The sequence below is a fragment of the Hypanus sabinus genome, chromosome 6 (genome assembly GCF_030144855.1).
Source record: "Hypanus sabinus isolate sHypSab1 chromosome 6, sHypSab1.hap1, whole genome shotgun sequence".
NCBI classification, from domain to species: domain Eukaryota; kingdom Metazoa; phylum Chordata; class Chondrichthyes; order Myliobatiformes; family Dasyatidae; genus Hypanus; species Hypanus sabinus.
The window spans coordinates 121347124-121374523 of NC_082711.1; the positions used below are offsets into that span (position 1 = coordinate 121347124).

Consider the following 27400-nt stretch of genomic DNA (forward strand, 5'->3'; position numbering starts at 1 on the left):
GGGAAGAGGGAGCGGGGTTCTGGGAGAAGAGGCTGAAGTGAGCAGGACGGGAAGCAGAGTTGGGAGGAGGAGGGGAGACTGCCGGCAGCGAGTGGGGGTGGGGGGGTGGTAAAGGGAGGTCACAGCTGCTCCTGTCCGTCGGAAAGTTAAACCCAGCTGTGGGAAGTTCTGGAGCGGGTCCCAGCGGCCCTGCCCTACCCTGTTCCGCGTCAGCCTTGTTTAACTCTTAAACAGTAGGACGGTTGAATGCCGTTGAATCATCAAACAAACCTTGTTGACAGCCGGGCACCCAAACTGTCCCCAAAAAGCAGGTGAGGAGGCAGCTGCGGGGTGGGGCACACAAGCGACAGGAGCCCGGCGTTTGGGATGTAAATTCCTTCCCGAAATGGCAATGTGTTTATCCCTGGGATAGAGCGCAGTGAGTGATGGCTTAACGAACGCTTCCCCCCCCCCCCCCCCAGTTCTCAGCAAAGGTAAAATGCCCAAACTCTAAACTCACTAATTCTGCACAAATCCCATTTGGCCCTCGATCCCCCCCGCCCCCCAAGCTTGCTCAGGGAAAGCTCGGCCCGCACTTGAGGATTAGCTCCGGTCTGTGTGAGCTACTGTCTGAAATCGCCGGGCGATTGCTACCTATTCCTGCATTTTCACTGAAAAGCTCGCTTACTGGGAGTCGCAGATCTAGACCATAACATCAAAAGACATTGGAGCAGAATTAGGCCGTTCGGCCCATCGAACCTACTCCGCCATTCTATCATGGCGATTTATTGTCAGTCGCAACGTCATTCCCCTACCTTCTCCCTGTAACCTTTGACGTCCCGACTAATTAAGAACATGTCAAACCCCCGTTAAGTATATCCAATGACATGGCCTTCACAACCGTCCGAGGCACTGAATTCCACAGATTCATCAGCCTCAAAGTTCCCTCTAATTTTATTTTACAACTGCGCGGACCAGCCATTGTTCTGAGCAGGAATTTTGCGCGGCACTTTAAATTTTCTTTCGTAGTATGTATATCATGAATATTTAGAGCGAATAACTGCACGGCAACAAAGACTATGTGCACTTGAGCATTTTAGTTCCTGCGCGGCCGCGTACCCGCGCAGCTTCCAGGGAACAGTTCCTCTCGCTAAAGAAATTCCTCCTCATCTCTGCTCTAAAGTGAACTTAGCCTAGAAGTAGCACTCCCTACCCAGAGTGCGCACATACTGTATTCTTCCTTTCTCATTCTCCCTCTTTATACTCGCTCCCTCTTCACTGTCGCTCCATGTCGCACTCTTCTCCTCTCGCTCCTTTTGCTCCCTTCGCCCCATCTATCTTTACCCCCCATACACACACCACTACCTCTCTATTCTCTCCCTCATCTCCTCCAATTGCCTTCCCTATCTGTTTATTTCCATCGTTGAAAGACATAAATAGCAGAGAGAAGGATAGAAATAGAGACAGACGGGGGCGGGTGAAGGGGCAAGGGGAGTGGGGAGTCGAAATGTCGACTGCTGGATACCCCTTCTCTTATTGTGTCGCCGTCACTGGAGTCGTCAGCGAAGGGTTTCTCGCCATGTCTCCCCCTTCTCTCAGCGGCTCCACAGCCACCCCCAGCGATGTCAAACTCCAGAAACTTTCTGAACGCAGGATCAGATCTCATGTAGTCGCATGCTCCGGATTTGAGACGTTCACCCACCCAAAGTTGGGTGTCATGCACCTCCCACCTCCACCGCCATCCCCGCACCCCTCGCCGAAAAAACTCACCCCCTTCGCCATTGTGTCCCGATTCGAAGCGGTGGCGGTGTGTGTGGCGATGACCTGGGGAATGTCAAAGTGTGCTGAATCGGACCTCTCTGTCTCTGTCTCTGTCTCTGTCTCTGTCTCTGTCTCTGTCTCTGTCTCTGTCTCTGTCTCTGTCAGACTACAGCCCCCTCCGTATACACTGCACTCCCTCTCGCTCCTCTCCGTTCATTTAAGGGAACGGGTTTCCTCGGCCTGGCCAATCAGAGAGTACCCACCTCTATGAGCGGGGCGGATACACTTAGCCAGTCAGAGAGTCAGGAATCCTACCGCCCGTCCTCACTGGGAGGAGCCAGGGGTGGTGTGTGTGTGTGTGTGTGTGTGTGTGTGTGTGTGTGTGTGTGTGTGTGTGTGTGTGTGTGTGTGTGTGTGTGTGTGTGTGTGTGTGTGTGTGTGTGTGTGTGTGTGTGTGTGTGTGTGTGTGTGTGTGTGTGTGCACGCGCTCCATACTTCTGCCTCTTTACTCCCTCAGTCCCTTCTCTGTCTCTCGCTCTCCTTTATCTCTTTATCCTGTCTGTCCCTTTCTCTGTCACACTCCTGCTGCCTGCCTCCATCTTGTTCATTTCCCCTATCTCTTGATCACTCTTTCTTGGTGTCTCTTTTTATCTGACTGTCTCCATTTCTCCTTTAGTCAATCCATCTTTGACATGTTCCATCTCTCTCTCCCCTTCCCCCCTCTCTTCCCTTTCTCTCTCTCTTTCTGTCTCTCTCTCCCCTCTCTCTATCTTCCCCTTTGTCTTTCACAACATTTCTAATTCATAAACCCTAGACACAGGAGCAGAATTAGGCCATTCAGCCCATTGTTTGCTCCACCATTTCATCATGGCTGATTTACTTTCCGTCTCAAACCCCATTCTCCCGCCTTCTCCCCATAACCTTTGATGCCCTGACTAATCAAGAACCTATCTGCTTTAAATACACCCAATATCTTGGCCTGCACAGCTGTCTGTAGCAATAAATTCCACAAATTCATGACCTTCTGGCTAAAGGAATTCTTCCTCATCTCTGTTCTAAGTTGATATCTCTCTGTTCTGAGGCTGTGCCTTCTGGTCTTAGACTCCTCCACTATAGGAAACATCCTCTCCACATCCACTCTCTCTGTGTCCTCTGATCCTAGACTCCCCCACTATAGGAAACATCCTCTCCACATGCACTATATCTAGGCTTTTCAATATTCGACAGAGATCCCCCCCCATTCTTCTAAACTCCAGTGAGTACAGAGCCAGAGGCATCAAACACTCCTCACATGTTAATGCTTTCATTCTTGTCAATCTTCTCCAGATGCTCTCCAAATCAAATTCAAGTTTCATTTTTCAGGGGATGTTATTTCTGTTTCTGGATGATGAAATCCTGCCCTGCCAGTCTGGAGAGCAATTAGTTATAACATTCCTAGTTTTCTTCGTTAGTGATCCTCCTTCCAGTGTATAGAGAGGGATAGGGAGTCAGAGAGAGGGAGTGAGAGTGGAGAGAAAAGAGTTGAAGTTCAGGTTTATTGTCATTCAACCATTTACATGTGTACTGCTAAACTAAACATACCTCAAGGTGCACAAGGCAGGACCTATAACTCATACCCACAATGTATAAAGTAATATTTAAGTAAATAAGTCACCTGGACCAGATGGTGTACACCCAGAGTTCTGAAACAGGAGATCATGCCAGCATTAGTAATCTTTCAAGAATCACCAGATTTTGGAATGGTTCCAGAAGAATGTCACTCCACTCTTCAAGAAGGGAGAGAGGCAGAAGAAAAGAACTATAGGCCAGTTAGACTGACCTCAGTGGTTGGAAGGACTGTGGAGTTGATTATTAAGGATGAAGTTACAGGGTACTTGGAGGCATAAGGCCGTAGTCAGCATAGTTTCCTCAGGGGAAAATCATGCCTGACAATCTGCTGGAATTCTTTGAAGAAATAGCAAGCAGGATAGACAAAGGAGAATAAGCTGATTTTGTGTACTTGGATTTTCAGAAGACCTTTGACAAGGTGCCATCATGAGGCTGTGCAACAAAGTACGAGCTGATGGTATTACAGGAAAGATTCTAGCATGGTAAAAGCAATGGCTGATTGGCAGGAGGCAAAGAGTGGGAATAAAGGGGACCTTTTCTGCTTTGTTGCCAGTGGTTAGTGGTGTCCATAGGGGTTGGTGTTGGGACCAATTCTTTTTACGTTATATGTCAATGCTTTAGATGATGGAATTGATGGCTTTCTTGTAAAGTTTGCAGATGATATGAAGATAGGTGGATAGGCAGGTAGTTTTGAGGAAGTAGAGAGGCTACAGAAGGACTTGGACAGATTAGGAGAATGGGCAAAGAAATGGCAGGTGGAATGCAGTGTTGGGAAATATATGGTCATGCACTTTGGTAGAAAAAATGCGAGGATTGACTATTTTCTAAATGGAGAGAAAATACAGAGTACTGAGGTGCAAAGGGACCTCGGAGACGTTGCGCACAATTCTCTAATGGTTAATTTGCAGGTTGAGTCTACGGTAAGGAAGGCAAATGTAATGTTAGCATTCATTTCAAGAAGACTAGAATACAAAAGCAAGGATGTGATGTTGAAACTTTCTAAAGCAATGTTGAGGCCTCACTTGGAGTACTGTGAGCAGTTTTGGACCCCATATCTTAGAAAGGATGAGCTGAAACCGGAGAGGGTTCAAAGGAGGTTCATGAAAATGATTCCAGGATTGAATGGCTTGTCATATGAAGAGCATTTGATGACTCTGGGCCTGTATTCATGAGAATTCAGAAGAATGAGGGGTGACCTATTGAAACCTTTGATAATGTAGATGTGGAGAGGATGTTTCCTATGATGAGAGAGTGTAAAACCAGGACACACCCTGAGAACAGAGGGGTGCCCTCTTAGAACAAAGATGTTGAGGAATTTCTTTGGCCAGAGAGTGGTGAATCTGTGGAATTCTTTGCTACAGGCAGCTGTGGAGGCCAAGTCTTTATCTATCTCTAAGGTAGAGGTTGATAGATTCTTGATTAGTCAGGGTATGAAAGGATACAGGGAAAAGGGAAGAGACTGGGATTGAGAGGAAAATTGGATTAGCCATGATGAGATGGCAGAGCAGACTCGATGGGCCAAATGGCCTAATTCTGTTCCTATATCTTATGGTCTTATAGCTACAAATCCATTAACAAATAATTAACAAAATGGGGAAAGGAAGGAGAGGGAGGCAGAGATGTGGGGCAGAGACAACAGAGATTAGAGTGGGAAAGAGGAGGAAGAAAATCAGTGAAAGAAGAGAGGAAAGGAGAGTAGGAGGAGTGAGGGAGAAGGAGTTGGGCAGTGTGTGAGAAACAGAGATATAGGCACGGTGAAAAAAAATCACTGGAGAGAAGATTATTGCAAATGTTTCAGGGAGACAGAGATAAGGAGAGCAAATATTTGTTAAAATTTTGAATCCAATGGACTGCGTGTGGACCTTGCCCTTGTGTGACACAACCTCTCTTCCTCATCCTGGGCAGAATTATAAATGTGTCCCTAATCTGAAGAGGATGATGACATCCTCAAAAGTGGAAAAGTTAGAGGAAAATTTTATAGTATTTTGCTGTTCCTAATTTTCTCACTCACTCTCTTTCTCCCTCTCCTGTTTTCTCTCTCCCCTCTCTTGCTCTCTCTCTCACTGACTTGCAAATAATGCTCCTGTAGTATCCTTTTACTCCATTTCCTTCTTCTCTCTCCTTCTCTCTTTGTCTCTTTCTCTGAAGCTATTTCTTTCATTCCATCTCTCTCTCTGCCCAGCCCTTTGTCTCCTTATCCCTGTCCTGCATTGCTCCCTCTTCTGCTCTTTGAATCTTTCTTTCTCTTTTCTCCAACTCTCTCTGTTGTCTCCCTTTTCTGCTACTTGTCCCTTCCCTTCTCACACCATTTTGCTAATCTGATGCCTCTCTTTCATTTACTCTCCATGCTCCCTTTCTGCTCTCTCAGTCTCTTTCTCTGCATCCTCCTACATTTTATCACTCCGTCACTTCTCCCAATCTCCACACACATCTTCATTCCTTGCACTTCCTCCCTCTCTTCCATTTCCCTATTCCTTCTCTCTGCACCTTCACCCCCCCATCCCACTCACTTCCACATCTCCCACTCCCCTTTTCCCAATCACACTCTCTCTGCCCCCTTTTACCTCCCCACTCTTTACACAAACTTCTCCCACTCTTCACTCCTGTTCCTCTCCTTTCCTCTCCTCCCACTCTCTCACTCACATAATTTCTCTTTCTTCCTTTCTTTCTTTTTCTTTCTTACCCTCTCTCCCTGTTCCCTCTTCCACTCTCTCTCTCCCTTCACATTCTGTACTCTTGCTTTCTCTTCCTCCACCCCCTGCATACCCCTTCTACCAGCCCCATCTCCACACCTACTGCCCCCTCTCTCTCTTCACAATTGCAAGGTTTATTTTTCCGACTCTGGAGGAACAGTTGGACGTGATGTGGGGAGCTCTGAAAGGACTCCTTCATTCTTGAGTGTGTGAACAACAGGCTTAAGAGAGTTCACACAAGCACAAGTAACTGGCAGAGAGCCCAGAAACAGGATGGGTTTCAGAGGACATTTGAAGGTCACTGAAGAAAAGAGGAAGGAAAACCTAGAGAGGGGGGAGAGAGAAAGAAAGAGAGAGAGAGAGAGAAGCAGACAGGCAGAGAGAGAAAGAGACAGAAAAAGAGAGAGAGAGAGAGAGAGAGAGAGACAGACAGACAGACAGTCAGACGCCAGTTAGTACAGATAACCTGCCGACAGAGAGGGACTGAGAGACTCCAGTCAGTGTACAGATATCCCCCTGAGAGAGAGGGACTGAGAGACAGGACTGGTGAAAAACAGCTGTGGAGTAGATTTTAAAGGTTAGGGAGGGAAGAGATAAACAGCAGGTGATAGGTGAATTCTGGAGGGGAAGTATGAAGTAAAGAGCTGGGAGGTTGATTGATGAAAGAGACAGAAGGCCATAGAAGAAAGAAAACGTGGGGAAGGAGCACTAGAGGGAGGTGATGGGCTGGCAAGGAGATAGGGTGAGAGAGGGAAAAGTGGATGGGAAATGATGAAGAAGAGGGCGGTGGGTGGGAGCATTAGCAGAAGATTGAGAAATCGGAGTCCGTGGCATCAGGTTCAAGGCTACACAAACGGAATATAAAATGTTATTCCTCCAACCTCAGTGTGGCCTCATCATGACATGGTACATAGTGTCAAACAGCTGTCATACATATAGTCATGCACAGTGCACATTACATACAGTCAGACACAGCACGTAAGTCACACACAGCACACTGTATATACTGTCACACAGAACACAGTGTACATACATTCAGACACAGCACACTGTACATACAGTCACACAAACCACACTGCACATACAGTCACACAAAACACAGTGTACATACATTCACACAGCACCGTGTACATACAGTCACACACAGCACATACCATCAAACAGCCATTATGCATATTGTCCCACACAGTGCACAGTACATAAAGTCACACACAGCACACTGTACATACTGTCATATAGAGCACCTACAGTCACACAACAGACTCCACATTTAGTCACACAAAATGCCATGTACATACTGTCACCTACAGCCCACTGTACATACAGTCACACACAGCACATACAGTCAAACATAGCACATCATACATACAGTCTCACACAGCACACAGTACATTCAGTCAGACACAGCACATAAGTCACACACAACGTACTGTACAATCACCCACAGCACACTGCGCATGCAGTCACACACCACACACTGAACATGCAGTCACATACCGTACATACACTCACACACAGCACAGTGTGCATACAGTCAGAGACAGCACACTGCACATAAATCATAGAGAACAGATGCATTCAGACAGAGCACACATCTCACTCTACATACAGTCACAACAGACTGCACATATAGTCACATCCACTACATTCTTAATACAGTCATACTGTACATACAGTCACACAGAGCACACTGCATGTAAGTCATACTGTACATACAGTACACTGTAAATACAGTCATACCCTACAGAGTGATACACTGCACACTGCATATACAGATACTGCACATATAATCATACACTGCTCACTGTACATACAGTTTCAATCCAGCACATACAGTCACAAAATGAAAGTTAGCACAACTCCTGTTATGACATTGCCTGAAGTCTGACAGGTTGACAAAGTGTGAGGTGCTTGTTTCTCTAAGACAGTACAATGTTATTAGGGACCATTATAATAAAATAAGTGATATTATGAATGTGTGAAACAGCCACAGTAATAGGTGATAAGTGACTAGTGCAGTGCGAGGGTATGAATGTGTGTTGGGGAGTCGAAGGGGTGGGGCAGATAGGGTATACATGTGAGCTGGGTGACAGCAGGGTGCTGGGCCCCTCTCTTTTTCCAAAACCCAAGAAATCTGTACCTCATCACCCTCACCCCAGTCCTCTCTCATCACCATGTCCATCTCCCAGTGCTGACATTATCTCTTCTTCATTCACGCTCTCCCTCACTGATGCCCCACCTCTTCCCTTCCAACATCTCTGCCAGTTCATAGCAATACAGCTTAGAAACGGCTCCTTCAGCCACCCCCCCCCATTCAATGCTGACTCACATTTACTAGTGCTTTGTTCGCCGTACTGAGATGAGTACACTCAGTTGGTGCCAGATGGGGTAGTTTGAGTATCTCAGAAACTGCTCATCTCCTGGAATTTTCATTCACTACGGTCTCTAGTGTGTACAGAGAATGGTGTGAAAGAACAGAAAATAAAATCCAGTGAGTAGCAGTTCTGTGAGTGAAAACACCTCATTGAAGAGGAGAACGGCCAGACTGGTTCAAGCTGACAGGAAGATTACAGTAACTCAAATAACCACACATTACAACAATGCAGAAGAGCATCTTTGAATGCACAACACATTGAGCCTTGAAGTTTACAACAGCAGAAGACCATAAACATACAGAAATATACACAGTAGCCACATTATTAAGTACCTGCTATACCTAATGAAGTGGCCATTGAGTGTATTTAACTGTACTTTCCATCTCTACAACCTGCTGCTTCAAGACAATGTATTTTATGTTATCGGACAATGAACCTGCTACTGAATCCTATCCTGTCTGTTCCACATTCCAAAAGCACCCCTCTAAATCTCTTGCCCTAAAATTATGCCCTTTAGTTCCTGCATCCTCCTCTATTTCAGGGCATATAGCCCAAGCAGATCTCTTCTCTCCTCATTACTAAGACATTCATCCTAGACAACACCGTGGTCAATATCCTCAGCACCTCTGCAGTGACCCTAGACAACGCCTGGTCAATGTCAATGTTTAATAAAGATCTACCATAACATCCCTGCTCTTAAACTGTGTAGTGAACCTAATTCACGCCTTTATATTGAATAGCTTAGATTACTCCAATGCAGTTTTTACTGGCCTTCAAAGCAATCTAGTGACCAACTCATTCGGCACGCCATTGCTGGACTTTTAACTAAAACCAGGATGAGGGAGCATATTGCTTCCATCTTGACTACTCAGCATTGGCTTCCTGTTAATTTAGAATTGATTTTACAGTTCCCTTACTTGTTTGTAAAGTTCTTAATGGTCTGGGACCCAAGTACATCGCAGAAACACTTTTGTTTGATAATCCTGTTCAAGCTCTTACAGCTCCTTCTGCCAGTCTCTTAAATTTCAACAACCTCCCTGAAAAGATAATTGACAGGTCAGCTTTATTGAACTATGCTCCTAAACTGTGGAATTCAATATCTAAAGCCGTAAGAGATGAAGACTCAGTTGACACTTTTAAGCATCAGCTTAAAACCTGTTTATTTAACTTTGTTTTTAGCTATCACCTTTTAGTCTTTTATTTTCATGTTTGCATCTTATCCCATTGTAAAGCACCTTGATCTACATCGTCTGGATGAAAAGTGCTCGATAAATAAGTAATTATTATTATTATTTATGACATCCCATGTCCTGATTAATGAAGACAAGCATTTCATATGCCTTCCTCACTTGGAGGCCAAGTCTCTGGATGCATTCAAGAGAGAGTTAGATAGAGCTCTTATAGATAGCGGGGTCAAGGGATATGGGGAGAGGGCAGGAATGGGGTACTGATTGTGTATGATCAACCATGATCACAGTGAATGGTGGTGCTGGCTAGAAGGGCCGAATGGCCTACTCCTGCACCTACTGTCTATTGTCTGTTGTCTATTGTGCTGCCACCTTCAAGGATCCCTGGGCTTACACAGTGAGATCCTGCTGTTTTCCATGTAAGACATAGGAACAGAATTAGGCCATTTGGCCCATCTAGCCTGCTTCCATTATGGCTGAATTATTACCTTTCTCAACCCCTTTCTCCTTCCTTCTCCCCAAAACCTTTGATGACCTTAGTAATGAAGAATCTACCAACTGCTGCTTTAAATATACCCAATGATGGCCTCCACAACAATCCGTGGCAAAGTATTATACAGGTTCAGTGCCTCTGGCTCAAGAAATTTCTCCTCATCTCGGTCCTATAGTAAACATCCTCTCCACATCCACTCTATCTGTGTCCTCTGATCCTAGACTCCTCCACTATAGGAAACATTCTTTCCACATCCACTCTATCTGTGCCCTCTGGTCCTAGACTCACCCACAATGGGAATTATCCTCTCCACATCCACTCTATCTGTGGTCCTCGACTGCCCCATTACAGGAAACATCCTCTCCACATCCACTCTATCTGTGTCCTCTGGTCCGAGACTGCCCCACTATAGGAAACATCCTCTCCATATCCAGTCCATCTAGGCCTTTCAATATTTAGTGTTTCAATGTGATCCGCCTTCATTCTTCCAAACTGCAGAAAGTCCAGACCCAGAGCCATGAAATGCTCTTTATACATTAACCCCTTCATTCCCAGGATCTTTCTCGTGAACCTCCTCTGGACAATCTCCAGTGCCAGCATGTTGTTTCTTAGAAAAGGAGGCCAAAACTGCTCACAATACCCCATGTGCATTCTGACAAATGCTTTATAAAACCTCAGTATTACGCCCATGCTTTTATATTCTAGTGCTCCATTGAATGAGTGCTAACATTGCATTTGTCAAAAAGTGCAACTCCTCAGCATTATCAGGAATAAAACCCATCCGCCATTGCTCTACCGACCTCAACAACAGGATATGGTAAGATATAATTTTTATGTTTTTATTTACAGATCCAGTGTGGAGCAGGCCTTTTGACCCTTGGTGACACACTGCCCAGCAACTCCCAACAATCCTGATTTAACCCTAACCTATTTGCAAAAACCAATGAACCTGTTTGGTGCGTCTTTGGACTGTGGTAGGAAACGGGAGTACCTGGAGAAAACCCATGCAATCCACAGGAAGGACACCAGGACTGAATTCTCAGCTCTGATGCCCCAAGCTGTAATACATCCTGTTAATAACTAATTGTTTATGTTATTGCATAAAAGTATCCTCCTCATCATCAATCTGCTACCCGATTTTTTTGTATCATCTCTGAATTTGCTAAATATGCCTCCTACAACCATTTTGAATGTAGATCAGTACAGCACAGACCTTGTGGACTGTAGTGTTGGGCCAACCAATATAAACCTACTCATAATTGTAATCATAATCAGATTCAGATTCAGTTTTATATCTCATGTGTACATTGAAGCATACAGTGAAATGCATTTCACTTCTCCCTCCTACACAGCCCGCAATCCTCTGATTTTCTGATGTCTAGGAATCTGTCTAAGAGGTTTCCAAATGTCCCTTTTGTATCAGCCTCTACCACCAAGCCAGAGAGTACATTCCAGACAGCCACCACTCTCTGACATCTCCCTGGAAATTTCCTCCACTCACCTTAAACGGATACCCTCAAGTATTGGCCATTGCTGCCTTAGGGGAAAAGTAGTTGCTGGCTATCCACACAATCTACGCCTTTCATAAACTTATACTTCTCTATCACATCACTTCTTATTCTCCCTCACTCTAAAGAGAAAAACCCTATCTCACTCAGACTTTCCTCAGGAGACATGTTCACTAATCCAGGTAGCATCCTTGTCAATCTCCTCACCTTCTCTGAAGCTTGCCCATCCATCTGCTAACAAGGCAACCAGAACTGCACACAACACTCCAAGTGAGCCCTGATGAAGGGTCTCCGCCTGAAATGCTGCCTGATCTGTCAAATTCCTCCAGCATTTTGTGTGTGATGCTCTGGATTTCCAGCATCTGTAGAACCTCTTGTGTTAAGTGTTGTCTAACAAGAGTTTTATACAGCTGAAACATTTCCTAGTGGCTCCTGAGTTGAAAGCCCTGACTAATGATGGCCAAGATTCCATACACCTTCTTAATCACCCTATCAATGTGTGGAAACTTTAAGAGATCTATGGATGTACAGATCCCTCTGTTCTTCCACACTGCTAGGATTCCTAATACTAACCCTGTACACTGTCTTCAAATTCCACCTTCCAAACTGAACCAGTTTACACATTTGCAGATTGAACTCCATTTTGTCATTTCTCCACCCAACTCTGCACCTTATCAATATCCCATTGTACATAACTTATGGCAATGTTCTACACTATCCAACCTTCATATCATCTGCAGATTTACTAATACACCCCTCCACTTACTCATCAAAGTTGCTTACAAAAGTCACAAATAGCAGGGGTCACAGAACAGCACTGGAACTTTGCGGAGCACCACTGGTCACTGCCCTCCACAGTACATTCCAAATACTGGATAAGTTGCTGGGACCGGATGAGATGTACCCCAGGCTACTGTGGGAGGTGAGGGAGGAGATTGCTGAGCCTCTGGCGATGATCTTTGCATCATCAATGAGGACAGGAGAGATTCCAGAGCATTGGAGGGTTGCAGATGTTGTTCCTTTATTCAAGAAAGGGAGCAGGGAGAGCCCAGGAAATTATAGACCAGTGAGTCTTACCTTAGTGGTTGGTAAGTTGATGGAGAAGATCCTGGAGACAGGATTTATGAACATTTGGAGAGGTATAATATGATTAGGAATAGTCAGCATGGCTTTGTCAAGGGCAGGTCATGCCTTACGAGCCTGATTGAAATTTTTGAGGATATGACTACACACATTGATGAAGGAAGAACAGTAGATGTAGTGTATATGGATTTCAGCAAGGCATTTGATAAGATACCCCATGTAAGGCTTATTGAGAAAGTAAGGAGGCATGGGATCTATGGGAGATTTACAAGGATGTTGCCTGGATTGGGGAGTATGCCTTATGAGAATAAGTTGAGTGAACTCGGCCTTTTCTCCTTGGAGTGACAAAGGATGAGAGGTGACTTGATAGAGGTGTACAAGATGATGAGAGGCATTGATCAGTCAGAGGCTTTTTCCCAGGGCTGAAAGGGTTGCCACATGAGGTCACAGGTTTAAGGTGCTGGGGAGTAGGTACAGAGGAGATGTCAGGGGTAAGGTTTTTACTCAGAGAGTGGTGAGTGCGTGGAATGGGCTGCCAGCAACGGTGGTGGAGGCGGATGTGATAGGGTCTTTTAAGAGACTTTTGGATATGTACATGGAGCTTACAAAAATAGAGGCCTATGGGTAAGCCGAGTAATTTCTAAGTTAGGGACATGTTCAGCAAAACTTTGAGGACTGAAGGGCCTGTATTGTGCTGTAGGTTTTCTATGTTTCTATGTTTACTACCACCCTCTGCCTCCTGTGGGCAAGCCATTTCAAAGTTCCAGTAAATTTATTATCAAATACACATATGGCATCATTTACAACCCTGAGATTCATTTCCTTGCTGCGAGGTAGGTAAATTCAAGAAGCACGATAGAATCAATAAAAGACCGCATACAAAAGGATGGGCAAAGAACCAGTGTGGAAAAGACAACAAACTGTACAATAAAATAGAAAAATAAAAAATAATAATACATTAGCAATAAATATTGAAAACATGAGATGCAGAGTCCTTGAAAGTGAGTCCATAGGTTGTAGGAGCAGTTCAGTGAAGGGGACAAGTGAAGTTTAGTGAAGTTATCCCTTGTGGTTCAAGAGCCTACCAGGCTGCCTTTTTTTCATAGATTCCATGCCACTTGACTTTCTGAATGAGTGTACAATGGGGAATCTTATCAAATGCTTTTCTAAAATCCATGGACACTACATCCTCTGCTCTTTCTTCATCAATATGTTTTCTCCTCGAAGAATTCAATCATGTTTGTTGGGTAAGACCTATCCCATACAAAGAGCATTGACTATTTCTAATCAGACTATACCGTGCATTTGAGTTAATTGGGCTATTGGTTAATCAGGGCATCAATTTATTTGGGATAACACTTAAAGAACAAAAATGAATCAATAAAATTGCAGGGATTCCTTTTGTTTATATGGGACACTATTCCACTCAACTGGGACAGGAGATTGTTGCCAAACAGCTTCTAATTAATGTCAGTCACGTGCACATGCTTCGAGTGAATAGTTTTAAATAATGTCAATTGCAAGTGTTTGTGTTCAAAAAGCAGTGATTTTTGTCATTGATAGTTGGCAAGAAATAAGCAGTACGATAATTCCAAAATGTTTCACTCACTGTGGTTTCAAACATTTAGGCTTGAAGATGCCAGAAATGTCTGGAAGTGAAAATGAAACAATTCAAAGTTTAAAGTTCTAATTAAGATTTATTATCAGGGTACATACATGCCATCACATACAACAATGAGATTCTTTTTCTGTGGGCATACTTAGCATCTCAATTGAGGAGTAACTGTAAGCTGTCAACGTCAGGAACTGTAAACTGTAAACAAACAGTGCAAATACAGATAGTAAATAAATAGCAATAAATAGCAAACATGAAATAACAAGATAAAAGAGTCCTTAAATGAGTCTAGTTACCCCCTTTTGTTCAAGAGCCTGATAGTTAAGGGATAGTAACTGTTCTTGAACCTAGTTGTGCAAGTTTTGAGGCTCCTGTATCTTCTACCTGATGGCAGCAACAAGAAAAGAGCATGGCCTGGGTGATGAGGATCTTTGATGATGGATGCTGCCTTTTGTAGAAGTTTCCACTCAAAGGTATTGGTGTTTCCATACCAGGCTGTGATGCAGCCAGTCAGCACACTTTCCACCACACATCTATAAAAGTTTGACAAGGATTTTGATGACATATTGAATCTTCACAGACTCCTGAGGAAGTAGAGGTTTTGTCATGCTTTCTTTGCAATTATATTTATATAATGGTCCAAGGCAGGTCCTCAGAGCTACTGACGCCCAGGAATTTAAAGTTACTGACTTTCACCCCCTGTGAGCCTCTGATGAGTACTGGCTCATGGACCTCTTGTTTGCCTCTCCTGAAGTCTACAATCAGTTACTTGGAACAAGTTAGGAACTATGAAGAATTTGAAGGTACTGGCAATCATCTTAAATATTACAATGAAAATGCAGATTTAGAGGAAGCAATTGTTGATAGCATTGTATGAAGGCAGTCTGTTATCAGCTGTCAGTGTCTATATGCTGATTTTGTTTCTTTGTGTACACTGGCTGAATTTTCCCCCGTCAATAGCTATTAGGTACTAATATACAGTTTTATAGTACTCTGATATTATTAGTAGTTATTTAATTTGTTCTGTATTTCATTTAATCACATAATTTGTTACTCAGTTTGTCTTTTTTATACTTTTTATCTATTTCCATGAAATGTTAGTTAATTGGGCCAAAATATAGTGGTACTGATGTGTCCCAACTAACCAAAGTCCACTGTATTCCCAGTTTATGCTCTCCCATTCCTTCCCAATTGCATCATAATTTTTCCTCACCCAGTTAAATACTTCCCCATGCAACCTGCTCATTTCCTATGCTAAAGGTAATTTTGGATCTAGTTTGCAAGCTTGTCCTGGATTCCATGGGCTCTAAACTTTTGGATCAGTTTCCTGCATGGGACCTTGACAGTTCAACACTAAAGACCATGCACATTGAGTCAGCCACACTGCCCTCATCAGTACATCTTGTTCAAAATCTTTAATTAAATTGATAATACGGGTCCTTTTTCTGACAAAGCTATGCGGATTATTCATGATCACCAAAGATGTATGCAACTTTCTACATTTGTACCATGGGGATAATTTTAACTGTTGCATCACTGACTGGTGTGGAGAAGCCACTGAACAGGATCGGACAGAGCTGCAGACGGTTGCAAACTCAGCCAGCTCCATCATGAACACTGGCCTCCCAGGACATCTTCGAAAGGCGATACTTCGAAAAGGCCCATGATTAAGGACCCCCACCAGGACATGCCCTCTTCTCATTACTACCAACAATGAGGTGCAGCATGACGAGGCACACTCAATTTTTCAGGAACAGATCCTTCCTCTCCATCATCAGATTTTTTAAATGGACAATGAACCCATGTACACTACCCCAAAATCTCTTCTGCTTTCTATGTGCACTACTGATTTAATTATTAAAAACATATTTCTTATTGTAACTTTTTAACAATGTTTTGCTATGCCTTGGTACTGTAAAACAACAATTTCATGACATATTTCAGTATTAAACCTGATTCTGTTTCTACTCGGATTAATCTCTGACTTTTCTAACTGTAGATAAATCCTGTTCTTTGGGTTTTTCCCAAAATTCCCCCCACGGATGTTGAACAGGCTGTCTTATAAGTACCTTGTTTATCCCTGCTGCTTTCTCTGGGTAAAATCCACAGTTATCTGATACCTCACCTTTAGCCAGCAAAGTTTTATAAACCTGTTGATGCCCCAGCAATGACTAACACCACTACCCCCCCGTATCTCCCATGGCAACATGGGATGAATTTCATCAGGCTCTTGGGATTTCTCCATCTTTAAGCCTGCTCAGAAATTCAATACCTCCTTCTATTGAAGGCTAAGAATGCTCTGAAGTTTCACCTTCCCCTCCTAAATCTCCAGCTACAATGTGCTTCTCCTTAGGGAATACAGATGAGGAGTGATAATATTAATAGTAATACAGACAAGTGTGAGGTATTGCACTTTGGAAGGAAAAATCAAGGTGGAACATACAAGGTAAATTGTAGGGCACTGAGGAGTGCAGTAGAACAGAGGGATCTGGGAATACAGATACAAAATTCCCTAAAAGTGGCATCACAGGAAGATAGGGTAGTAAAGAGAGCTTTTGCTACATTAGCCTTTATAAATCAAAGTATTGAGTATAAGAGTTGGAATGTTATGGTGAGGTTGTATAAGGCATTGGTGAGGCCGAATTTGGAGTATTGTGTGCAGTTTTGGTCACTGAATTACAGGAAGGATATTAATAAGGTTGAAAGAGTGCAGAGAAGGTTGACAAAGATGTTGCCAGGACTTGAGAAAATGAGTTACAGAGAAAGGTTGAATAGGTTAGTACTTTATTTCTTGGAGCGTAGAAGAATGAGGGGAGATTTGATAGAGGTATATAAAATTATGATGGGTATAGATAGAGTGAATGCAAGCAGGCTTTTTCCACTGAGGTTAGGGGAGAAAAAACTTAGAGGACATGGGCTAAGGGTGAAGAGGAAAAAGTTTAAAAGGAGCATTGGGGGGGCTTCTTCACACAGAGTGGTGGGAGTGTGGAATGAGCTGCCAGATGAAGTGGTAAATGTGGATTCACTTTTAACATTTAAGAAAATCTTGGACAGGTGTATGGAGGGATATGGTCCAGGTGCAGGTCAGTGGGACTAGGCAGAAAAATGGTTCGGCACAGCCAAGAAGGGCCAAAAGGCCTGTTTCTGTGCTGTAATGTTCTATGGTTCTACAGAGGAGTATTCATTTAAGACCTCAGTCACATACCGTGGCTCTACATTGATTGTCACATTGCTCACTATTGGCCCTGCGCTTGCCCAGTTACCATCCATATGACAAACATACTACACCAGAAAATCCACGTAACTTTTGGCAATCTCCAATCCAGAGTCTGGAGAGGCTGCTGCGTATTAATATCGCGCTACCGTCTAGCGCGTTCCCTGGAAAGGAGCTCCAAAGCCACTAAACAAAAACAAGACCAAAAACTAAAGCTACAAGACCTGCACAAAACCACATATTTATAACATATAGTTACAACAGAGCAAACAATAGCATAATTGATAAAAAAACGGACTATGGGCACAGTAAAAAATAGTCCAAGATGTTAAAGGACTGTAATGTTAAAATGTTACAGATAAAGTAAAACTGTTTTCGAAATGAATCAAAATTAAAGATAAAATAATGTTTTTTTCACGTTGGTTCAGAATTGACTGGGTATCTCCAGCACGCATGCGTAGAAGGTGAAGGCTCTGCGGAGCAGCGCGATGGTAGATCCGCCCCTTTAACTCAGCACTTCCGGTGTTGCCAGAGACTTCCGGTTCTGGCGGAGCCCGGTGGCGGGGTAACGTCTGTTGGGGAGGACAGGATGGGGGGGTGGTTGGCCAGCACCTCCGCTCTTAAAGGCACCAATCCCACCGCCCAATATTGTGTGCCGACAAAGATAAAGCATATGTTGTAGTTATTTTTTAACATTTGCTGTTTCAAGTGGAGGAAGGAGGACTCGAACCCTCGGGACCAAAGGCCAGACCCAGGCCCTGGGCTGGCCATGAAGATTGGCGGAGTGAAGGAAGAGGACGAGGAGGAAGATGGAGGAGGAGGTGAGGGAGCGCGGGTTCTGCAGGTTGTCGGGTGGAAACTAGCAGAAGGGGAGCAGTAGGGCTCCCTCTTTACTCCCTCTCTCACAGCGTGACGTCCCTCCTCAAACCCTGGTGGTGTGTGCACCCCTCCTTACTGCCCCACTCTGTAGGCCGGTGCTCCCCTCTTGCCACCACCCGTGTAGCACGTTGCTCCCACCACTCCTGTGACGCGGGGGTTAAGAAGACTTAGGGAATGTTGCATTTATTAGTCGAGACATTTAGTTCAAAAGTCAGGAGGTTTTGTTGCAGCTTTTGTTTAGGCCACATTTGTGGTACTGCACACATTTCTGGTCACCCACTAAGAGGAATGTTTAGACTTTGGAGAGGCTACAGAAGAGGTTTACCAGGATGCTACCCTGTTTAGAGGGCATGTGCTGTCGTAAGAGGCTGGTCAAACTTGGTTTGTTTTCTCTGGAGCAGGGAGGCTGAGGTAGAAGTTTATAGATTAGGAGAGACATAGATAGAGTCTCTCATACAACATTTCCCGTCATAGGAATGTCTAATACCAGAGGGCACGCATTGAAGGTGAAAGGGGGTCGCTTCAAATGGGATGTGAAGGTTAAGTTTCTTACTCAGAGAGTCATGGATGTCTGGAAGGTGTTGCCTGGTGGTAGGGGCAAATACATTAGAGGCTTTTAAAAGACATTTGGATAGGCATGTGAATGTGAGGAAGCTGGAGGGATATGGACATTGTGTAGGTAGGACGGATTATTGTTTGGGTTGTTTTAACTTTTTAGCACAATATCATGGGTCGAAAGACCTGTTCCCATACTGTGCTGTTCAAAAGGGGTTGCCTCAAGAAGGCAGCATCCATCATCCAGGGCATGCCCTCTTCTCATTTTCTACCATCAGGGAGGAGGTACAGGAACCTGAAGGCACACACTCAATGAGTCAGGAACAACTTCTTCCTCTCTGCTATCTGATTTCTGAATGGACATTGAACATGACTTCAATATTTCCCCTCTTCTTGCTCTATTGCATTCATACTATACTTTTTGGCCTTTATTACTATGTGTTACAATGTACTGCTGCTGCAAAACAACAAATTTCATGACAAGCCTGTGATATTAAACCTGATTCTGTCCTTTTTTTTTCTCTGATGTGCAGATCCACCAATCGTTTTGCAGGTCAGGCGTTAAATCTTTCCTTTTCCTGCTTTAATTTTGGCTTCGCTTTCACATTGCGTTCCTTTTTCTCCAACCTCTTTATCCAACAAGGTTTTCCTTCAGATTCCTTGTGTATCCCTTCCCGTGCACTGTGACTGGTCTCGCATTTAGCCAGCATTTTCACCTGCTTTTCAGGCCAATATCAGGAGCCTTTTCAGGTTCAATATCAGGAGTTCATGCCTGTGTCCCAAGATCACTTGTTCTATCTGATTCTTCCATAATCACAAGCAGATGTATGACATTTTTTGCAATACCTTAAAAAAATACAAATTTCAAAAAGAATTATATACAGTAGATTCCAATTAATCAGGACACATTGGGACAACATGTTTTGTCTGAACTAATCACTAGTGTAATTAGTTTCATGGAAGTAGTTAGAAATGTATAATAAGCCAAACCACCACTCAACTGAATAATAAGTTGTGTATTTAGATGAAATGCAGAAAAAAATAGAACACTATCAGTACAATGACAGTATTATAAAACTGTGTTAGTTCTGAATGGCTGGTGATGCAGGAATTCACCAAGTGCGCTGCCGTGTTCATTTCATTGACTGTAAATGAAACAAAATTGGTGTAGACACTGTGTGCAGAAAATGGGCTGCCTTCATACAATCTTTTAAATGATTGCATCCTCCAAATCTTCATTTTCAGTGGAACATTCAAAACGATTCTTCGTAGAGCCTAACTTGTTGAAGTAGTGAAATAGTTTCATTTTCAGTCCTGGGTGTCTCTGGCAGCTGCAAGCCTGCATGCTTGAAATCACACTGAGCAAAACAGTTGTGAATTGTCTTACTGCTGATTGAACAGAAACAATTGATGCTGTTTAAAATCTGTTCACTCTAAGCATGGTGTAGGATCTAATGGTCACACAAGTGCACACAACTAACGCTAGTTGGAAGCTGTTTGGCAACAGTTTCCCCTAACAATTAAGCAGCATTTTCTCTCATAAACGAAGGGAATCCTGCCAGTTCTCTCACTGTTTTTGTTTAACAGTTGTCCCAAATAAACAGCTGCCCCGGTTAATCAATGGCCAAATTAACTGGAATTCAGTGCTTATTTAAAACTGCCAAAAAAAGGTGAGGTATTGTTCATGGGTTCATTGTCCATTCAGGAGTTTGATGGTGGAGGGGAAGAAGCTGTTCCTAAAATGTGTGTCTAAAGGCTCCTGTAACAAGTAAACTACTAAATCGTATGTCTTTGGAGTGTGGGAAGAAACAGGAGCCAACTTTCTATCACTGTTTCTGGGTATTTGGATGCACATGATAAAATAGGCTGAAGTCAGCATGGTTTCCTTAAGGGGCAATTTTGCCTGACAAATCTGCTCTAATTTTTTGGGGAAATAATGCGCAGGTAGACATAGGAGGGTTAAGAGAATGTTGTTTACTTGGATTTTCAGAAAGCCTTTGACAGGATGCCACATACGAGGCTGTTAAACAAGATGAGAGCCCATGGTATTACAGGGATGATGGTTAATATCTAGGAGTCTCTTAGAAGACCCTATTATATCTGCTTCCACCACCAACATATGAGGCTGACTGGCAGGAGGCAAAGAGCAGAAAGAAACGGGGCCTTTCCTGGTTAGCTGCCCATGACCAGTGGTGTTCTGCAGGGTCAGTGTTGGGTCCACTTCATTCATGTTATATGTCAGTGGTTTAGACCTCCGGGTTGCGGACCGATACCGGGCTGCGAAGCATGCAGTGGTGTGGTGCACCCCCAGCACGTCTTTAAGAAAAAAGCCAAAATAAACAAGCTAATTAATTAGGTGCTACTGCTGCACCCCTGCAAGCTCCACGGCCCGTTGTCGGTCCGCAGCCCGGAGGTTGAGGACCACTGGTTTGGATGATGAAATTGATGGCTTTGCAGATGATACAAAGAATGGAGGGTGTTGATAGGATAGCGGCAGATAGCAATGATAAAGCAGGGAGTCTGCAGAGGACTTGGAAATATTAGGAAAATGGGCAATGAAGTTGCAGATGGAGTATAGCGCAGGGAAGTGCATGTTCACTTTGGTAGAAAATTCAGAAATCAGAGGCTCAAAGAGTCCACTATAGGGTTTCCTAACGGTTAGCTTGCAGGTTGTGTTGTTTGTAAGGAAGGTAAATGCAATGTTAGCATTTGAGAGCACCAGAATACCAGCAAGGATGGAATGTTGTATCTTTATAAGGCATTGATCAAATTTAGAATATTGTAAAAAGTTTTGGGCCCCATATCTAAGAAAGTTTGTGCTGGCATTAGGATCACCAGAATGGTTCCAGAAATGAAAGGGTGAATGCTTTGGTAGTGTGGAGGATCAGTGAGAGCTAGGGGTCGGTGCTGATAGGACACTCAAAGCTGCTACACAGGTTGACAGTTTTGTTAAGAAGGCAAATGGTGTGTTAGCATTCATTCATCAACGGTGGGATTGAGTTCAAGAGCCAGGAGGTAATGTTACTGCTATATAAGACCTTAGTTAGACCTTACTTGGAAGACTCTGTTCTTTTCTAGTTACCTCACTACAGGAAGGATGTGGATACTATAGAGAGGTTGCAGAGGAGATTTACAACGATGTTGTCTGCATTGGGGAGCATGCCTTATGAGAATAGGTAGAGTGAACTCGGCCTTTTCTCTTGGAGAGACGGAGGGTGAGAGGTGACCTGATAGAGGTTTATAAGATGAGAGGCATTGATCGTGTGGATAGTCAGATGCTTTTTCTCAGGGTTGAAATGGCTAACATGAGGGGGCACAGTTTTACGGTGAGTACATGGGGGATGCCAGGGGTAAGTGCTGGGTGTGTGGAATGCACTGCCGGCGATGGTGGAGGAAGCAGATACAATAGGAGACTTCTATTCTAAGAGACTCCTGGATAGGTACAGGAAGCTTAGAAAAATAGAGGGCTATGCGGTAGGGTAATTCTAGATAGTTTCTAGAATAGGTTACATCGTTGGCACAATATCGTGGGCCGATAGGACTGTAATGTGCTATAGATTTCTATGTTTCTTTTTTTTTGAAGTGTGTTTGATGGCTGTGGGCCTGTACTCGTTGGAGTTTGGAAGAATGAGGGGAGATGTCATTGAAACCTGTCGAATATTGAAAGGGCTGGATAGAGTAGATGTGGACAAGATGTTTCCTATATGTGTGAGTCCAGCACTAGAGGGTACAGCCTCAGAATAGAATGATGCCCCTTAGAAAAGAGATGAGGATGAATTTCTTCAGCCAGAAGGTGGTGAATCTATGGAATTCATTGCTACTGTCAACAGTGGAGGCCAAGTCACTGGGTATATTTAAAGTGGAGGTTTGAAGTTTCTTGATTAGTCAGGGCGTCAAAGTTTACAGGGAGATGACAAGAGAATGGGGTTGAGAGGCAATATGAATCAGCCATGATTGAATGGCAAAGAGATTCAATGGGCCAAATGGCACAATTGTGCTCCTGTGCTCATGCAAGCAGATGAGACTAGCTTGGTCAGACATCTTGTCTGTCATGGACCAATTGGACCAAGGAGTATTCCATTTATTTTCTGTTTATATTCTATTTATTTTCTGAGCCTTTGCTCAAACTTGTGTTGCTCTCTGTCCTGCTTTGCCATCTGGGTTTTTGATGGCTGGCTCTGTAGTTCCACTTTAATTCCAGCTGATGTCCCAACTTCACAAGCTAACAGTGTCTCTGTTCTGTATGGCAGGTCTTGTGAACATCTGCTCGTGTGCGAGTGAGAGACAGAGCACATGTGTGTGAGAAAGAGGGGATCCCTGCAAGAGTGTGGTACGTGTTAGTGTGTGCCTTAGAGCGATGGAGAGTGTGAGAGGTGTGTGTGTGTGAAAGACGTTTTTGTATACGTATTTTAGGTCTATTTCTCAGGTTGCCTACTTTAAGCTTGTATTAATGACCCAGTTCCTCTGTCCAGCTGCTTGTCCTGGTTTTATGTCTCAGGCCTATCTCCCAGCTTTGGCCTAATGCTGATGACCGCTATGCTTTACAACCCTACTTTCTGCAGGTGTGACCTACCCGGACTGGGCCTATAAACCTGACTCCAGCCCTGGGAGCCGGCAGGTCCAGCTCTGGCACTTCATCCTGGACCTCCTGCGGAGGGAGGAATTCCGTGAGGTGATTGCCTGGCAGGGCGATTTTGGAGAGTTTGTCATCAAGGACCCCGATGAGGTGGCTCGCCTGTGGGGAGCGAGGAAGTGCAAGCCCCAGATGAACTATGATAAACTCAGCAGGGCCCTCAGGTAAGGCACGGTGAAACTCCCTTCACCTCCATCCCATCAAAGTGAATCGACCCGCATCCCCCACCTTCCCCGCTCCATTTGGGACCCATCCGAGCGACGCTCCCCTCACACTGAGCTGTCACACAACGCCAAGACAGGATTATGCATCCTCTGAACCCTTGCTCACTCCCTTTTTCCCACCCCTCTCTCTGTGTTCAGTGCCATTCCTCCTTTCTCCCCACCCTGTCTGTTTTGTGCCATTCCCCTCTCCCCACCCCTCTGTTCTGTGCCATTCCCCCTCTTCCCACCCCCCTCTCTGTTCTGTGCCATTCCCACCTCTCCCCACCCCTCTCTCTGTTCTGTGCCATTCCCTCATTCCCCACACCTCTCTCTCTCTCTTCTGTGCCATGCTCCCCTCTCCCCACCCCTCTCTCTGTGTCTTTCTCCTTGCTCACTCCCTGTATGCCCTCTCTCCAGGTATTACTACAGCAAGCGGATCCTCAACAAGACCAAGGGCAAGAGGTTTACCTACAAATTCAACTTGAGCACTCTGGTGATGGTCAGCCAGACCCTCGCAGGCCTACGAGATGGCGGTGAGTCCTGGAAAAGCAGCTGAAATCTAGTTTCGTGCTTTGGGTTCAGGTTTCTGGCGAAACAGATACCCTAGTGGAATGGAAGTTGGGCTGATGGTTTGTGGGGAAGCAGATGCCCTAGTGGAATGGAAGTTGGGCTGATGGTTTGCGGGGAGTCATGATTCTGTGTAACTCAGTGTGTCTGAGTCCGCCGTAAGCAACTTTGTACGTTCCTTCCGATATGTGTCTGGATTTCCTCTGGTTGCTCCAGTTTCCTCCAACAGTCCAAAGGCAGAGCCATTAGTAGGTTAATTGGCCGTTGTAAATTGTCCTGTGATTAGGTGGGTTGCTGGACAGTGCAGGGTTGTTGGGCCAGAATGGCCTTTTCCACACTGTTTCTAATAAATAAATAAGTGTGTGGAGGATGAAGGGGGAGGTGTGAGAGGAGGCAGGAAAGCGGGAATGTGGGTTGGAGGAGGAAAGAGGTGGGAGGTATGGGTGGGGGAAGTGGGCAAAGGCAATGGGGTGCGGAGGGGTTGACAAGAGTGGAAGATTTGGGACAGGGTTACCAGGAATGGAGCAAGGGTGGGAGGAGTGTGCTGAACGAGGGATAGAGGAGAGTCATGAAGATGGTGGTAGAGAGGGAGGGGTACAAGAAGTGAATGAACAGATGTAGAATGGTACTGAGGTTAGAGGGAGGGGTGGGGAGGAAGTAGGGAAGGTGCCAAGGGGGTGAGAGGGAGCTGTGTGGAAGTGAGAGAAGGAGGGTGGAGGTGTACTGAGATTGAAGGGGACGTGGTGGAGGGAGGGGTGGAGTTGAGAGTGGAAGGGGATGAGGGAGGGAGATGAGGTCTGGAGAGGGGAGGGGTGGAGTTGAGTGGATGTAGATGGAGGAAGGGTTTTGAGAGGGGAGGGATGGAGAGTGGAAGGGAGTGAAGGAGGGAGCTGTGTGGAGAAGAGAAGCTGCTGTGGTGGGAGGGAGGGTGGTAGGGATTGTGTGCATTGTGGGATCTCATCTGTTTGTGGGTTCTGGGTGCTCTGTAGTTGTGCAGACCAGACGGTGAGTTTCTAATATCTCCTTTGTCTTTTCCTCCTCCATAGGTGTGATCATGCCTCGCAGTGCCCCCCCCATCCCGTCAGCCTACCCTTTGCACCGAGCCCTTGTACCCCTGTCTGCGGGGGCTTCACAAGTGACCCGCGGTTCGGTGTCCGATGGCAGTGCAGGGACACCCGAAGAGCTGGCAGGGACAGCCACCACCTATCCCTTCATGTCTCCACTGCTGTGCCCGGAGTCTGCCAGCCCCTTCTCTCCGCTCCCTCGTCACCCACGGCAGGGGCCCATCTCGCCCCCGGCGGCAGCCCATCACTTCACCTTCAGCCCCGAGGAGACCTTCCTCTACCTCCGGGGTGGCCTCCAGGTTCTACCCACCTTTCAGCCCGGCCTTTGCCGTCTGCCTGGCTCGCCGGGGCCCGTCCCTGCGAGGCCCACCCCGGCAGAAGGGCCAGAGGCTGGATTCCAGCTCCAGCCTCCACCGCCAGGCCGCAGGGCCCCAGGGCTGGAGCAGCCAGTGGGCCTGGCGCCTGCTGTGGGCCAGCTCCCAAGTGAGCGGCCCAGGAAGCGGTGCTCCCCCTTGCCCTCACCCTGCATGCCACCTAAGCTGCGCTTCAAGAAGCAGCGGGCGGAGGAAACAAGTCCAGTTGACTCCCCTCACCCTGGCCACTGGGCTCCCCTTCATGACTGATGGTGATGAGAGGTGAACTGGGAGCGAGAGTCTGGCCCTGTGACTGACCTTGAGAGATCGGGAGCGGAGCTACAGATCGAGTACTTTGGCCTTGCCACCACATGTCACGAGTCCTTTCCTCCGCTGCTCATGATCTGTCAACCCTGTCTCCCGTTAAATCCCCAATCCCACACCTCCCCACCAAGTCACAAGGTCAGGTACCTGGGGTCTGTGTTAAAGTTCCTGTGAGCATTGCCTGTGGTGTCTGGCTTAGAAAGCTGCAGAGTTCCTGTGAATATTCTGTGCGTCCTGCTCTTTGACACCCCCTCCCCACCCCCACCCCCCCCAAGCGAGGACCTTTGATAATTCTGTTCCCTCCTGATGGGGTGCAGGCTGCCTGGTGTTTGTCTGGTGGTGAGAGGTTTAGTTTCTGAATTATAAATACCATTTTGTGCCTGCCAGCTTATTTCTGAATTTGAAATGTAATTTTATGAAAAACAATATCCCTGGAATGTGCTCCTTGTATATATTTTTTGTAGAGATTTATTGTTCAAACTAATAAGACATTAAACTAGATTTTAGCTAAACTTTGCTTGTGTATCTGTCTAATTTAATTTTTATACCTTTCAAAGTGCAGAACCGGACACTTTTCCTGCTGACCATCAGACTTATCCTGACTCTGCGCACCACTAATTCTTTAAAGTTCAAAGCAAGTAAAGTATATAAAGTTTTTTATGAAGGTATATACATACCACCACATGCAACCCATGTTTTCTTGTGGGCTTTCACAGTAAATACAAGAAACACAATAGAATCAATGACAGAACACACAACATTCTATCTCCTTTGGAGATTGGAGATTTGGCATTGGAGAGAGATAGGAACAGACAAGTTAGAAAAGCGTTTGATTAGAGTAAGGGGAATTATGAGGCTATCGGGTTGGAAATTGGAAGCTTAAATTGGAAACATATTCTCAGGGAAAAATACAGAAGAAATGTGGCAAATGTTCAGGGGGTATTTGTGTTGAGTTCTGCATAGGTACGTTCCAGTGAGACAGGGACAGGGGAGTTATGGTAGGGTACCGGAACTGTGGTGTAGAAAGGCTTTTGTAGATCTAGTCAGGATCAAGGAAAACCCCAAAGCATTCTACAAGTATGTGAAGAGCAAGAGGATAAGACGGGAAAGAATATCAAGTCTGACAGTGGGGAAGTGTGTATGGAACCGGTGGAAACAGCAGAGGTACTTAATGAATACTTTGCTTCAGTATTCACTATGGAAAAGGATTTTGGTGATTGCAGTGATGACTTGCAGCAAACTGAAACACTTGAGCATGTAGATATTAAGAAAGAGGATGTACTGGAGCCTCTGGCGATGAGGTTCC

At 45.1% G+C, this 27400-nt stretch overlaps 2 protein-coding genes across 3 annotated transcripts in view; one reads left to right on the top strand and one right to left on the bottom strand.

Moving 5' to 3' along the window:
• The window catches only part of LOC132395799 (sodium/potassium-transporting ATPase subunit alpha-2), a 48112-nt gene extending 46196 nt beyond the window's left edge, over positions 1 to 1916 (bottom strand). Inside the window, exon 1 of one of the 2 annotated variants that reach the window (XM_059972854.1) lies at positions 1750 to 1916. In XM_059972854.1, the coding sequence (XP_059828837.1) occupies positions 1750 to 1761 (12 nt within the window). In that variant the 5' untranslated portion in view covers positions 1762 to 1916. The remainder of the gene's footprint in view (positions 1 to 1749) is intronic. The other variant, XM_059972853.1, reaches the window with a different exon arrangement.
• Positions 1917 to 18034: 16118 nt separating this feature from the next.
• LOC132395801 (ETS translocation variant 3-like) lies at positions 18035 to 26606 on the top strand. Its single transcript, XM_059972856.1, has 4 exons — positions 18035 to 18337; positions 23513 to 23747; positions 24204 to 24319; positions 25400 to 26606. Exons 1-4 carry the CDS (start codon positions 18286 to 18288, stop codon positions 26038 to 26040), a joined length of 1044 nt encoding a protein of 347 aa, XP_059828839.1. The 5' UTR covers positions 18035 to 18285; the 3' UTR covers positions 26041 to 26606.
• The last annotated feature ends 794 nt before the right edge of the window (positions 26607 to 27400 follow it).

What these genes read in the sequence shown, in the direction of transcription:
- LOC132395801 (XM_059972856.1), top strand. Translation starts at nt 18,286, where the DNA reads ATGAAGATTGGCGGAGTGAAGGAAGAGGACGAGGAGGAAGATGGAGGA. An exon ending in GGAGGAAGATGGAGGAGGAG is followed by an intron (nt 18,338 to 23,512) that starts GTGAGGGAGCGC and finishes TACTTTCTGCAG; the next exon opens with GTGTGACCTACCCGGACTGG. An exon ending in AAACTCAGCAGGGCCCTCAG is followed by an intron (nt 23,748 to 24,203) that starts GTAAGGCACGGT and finishes CCCTCTCTCCAG; the next exon opens with GTATTACTACAGCAAGCGGA.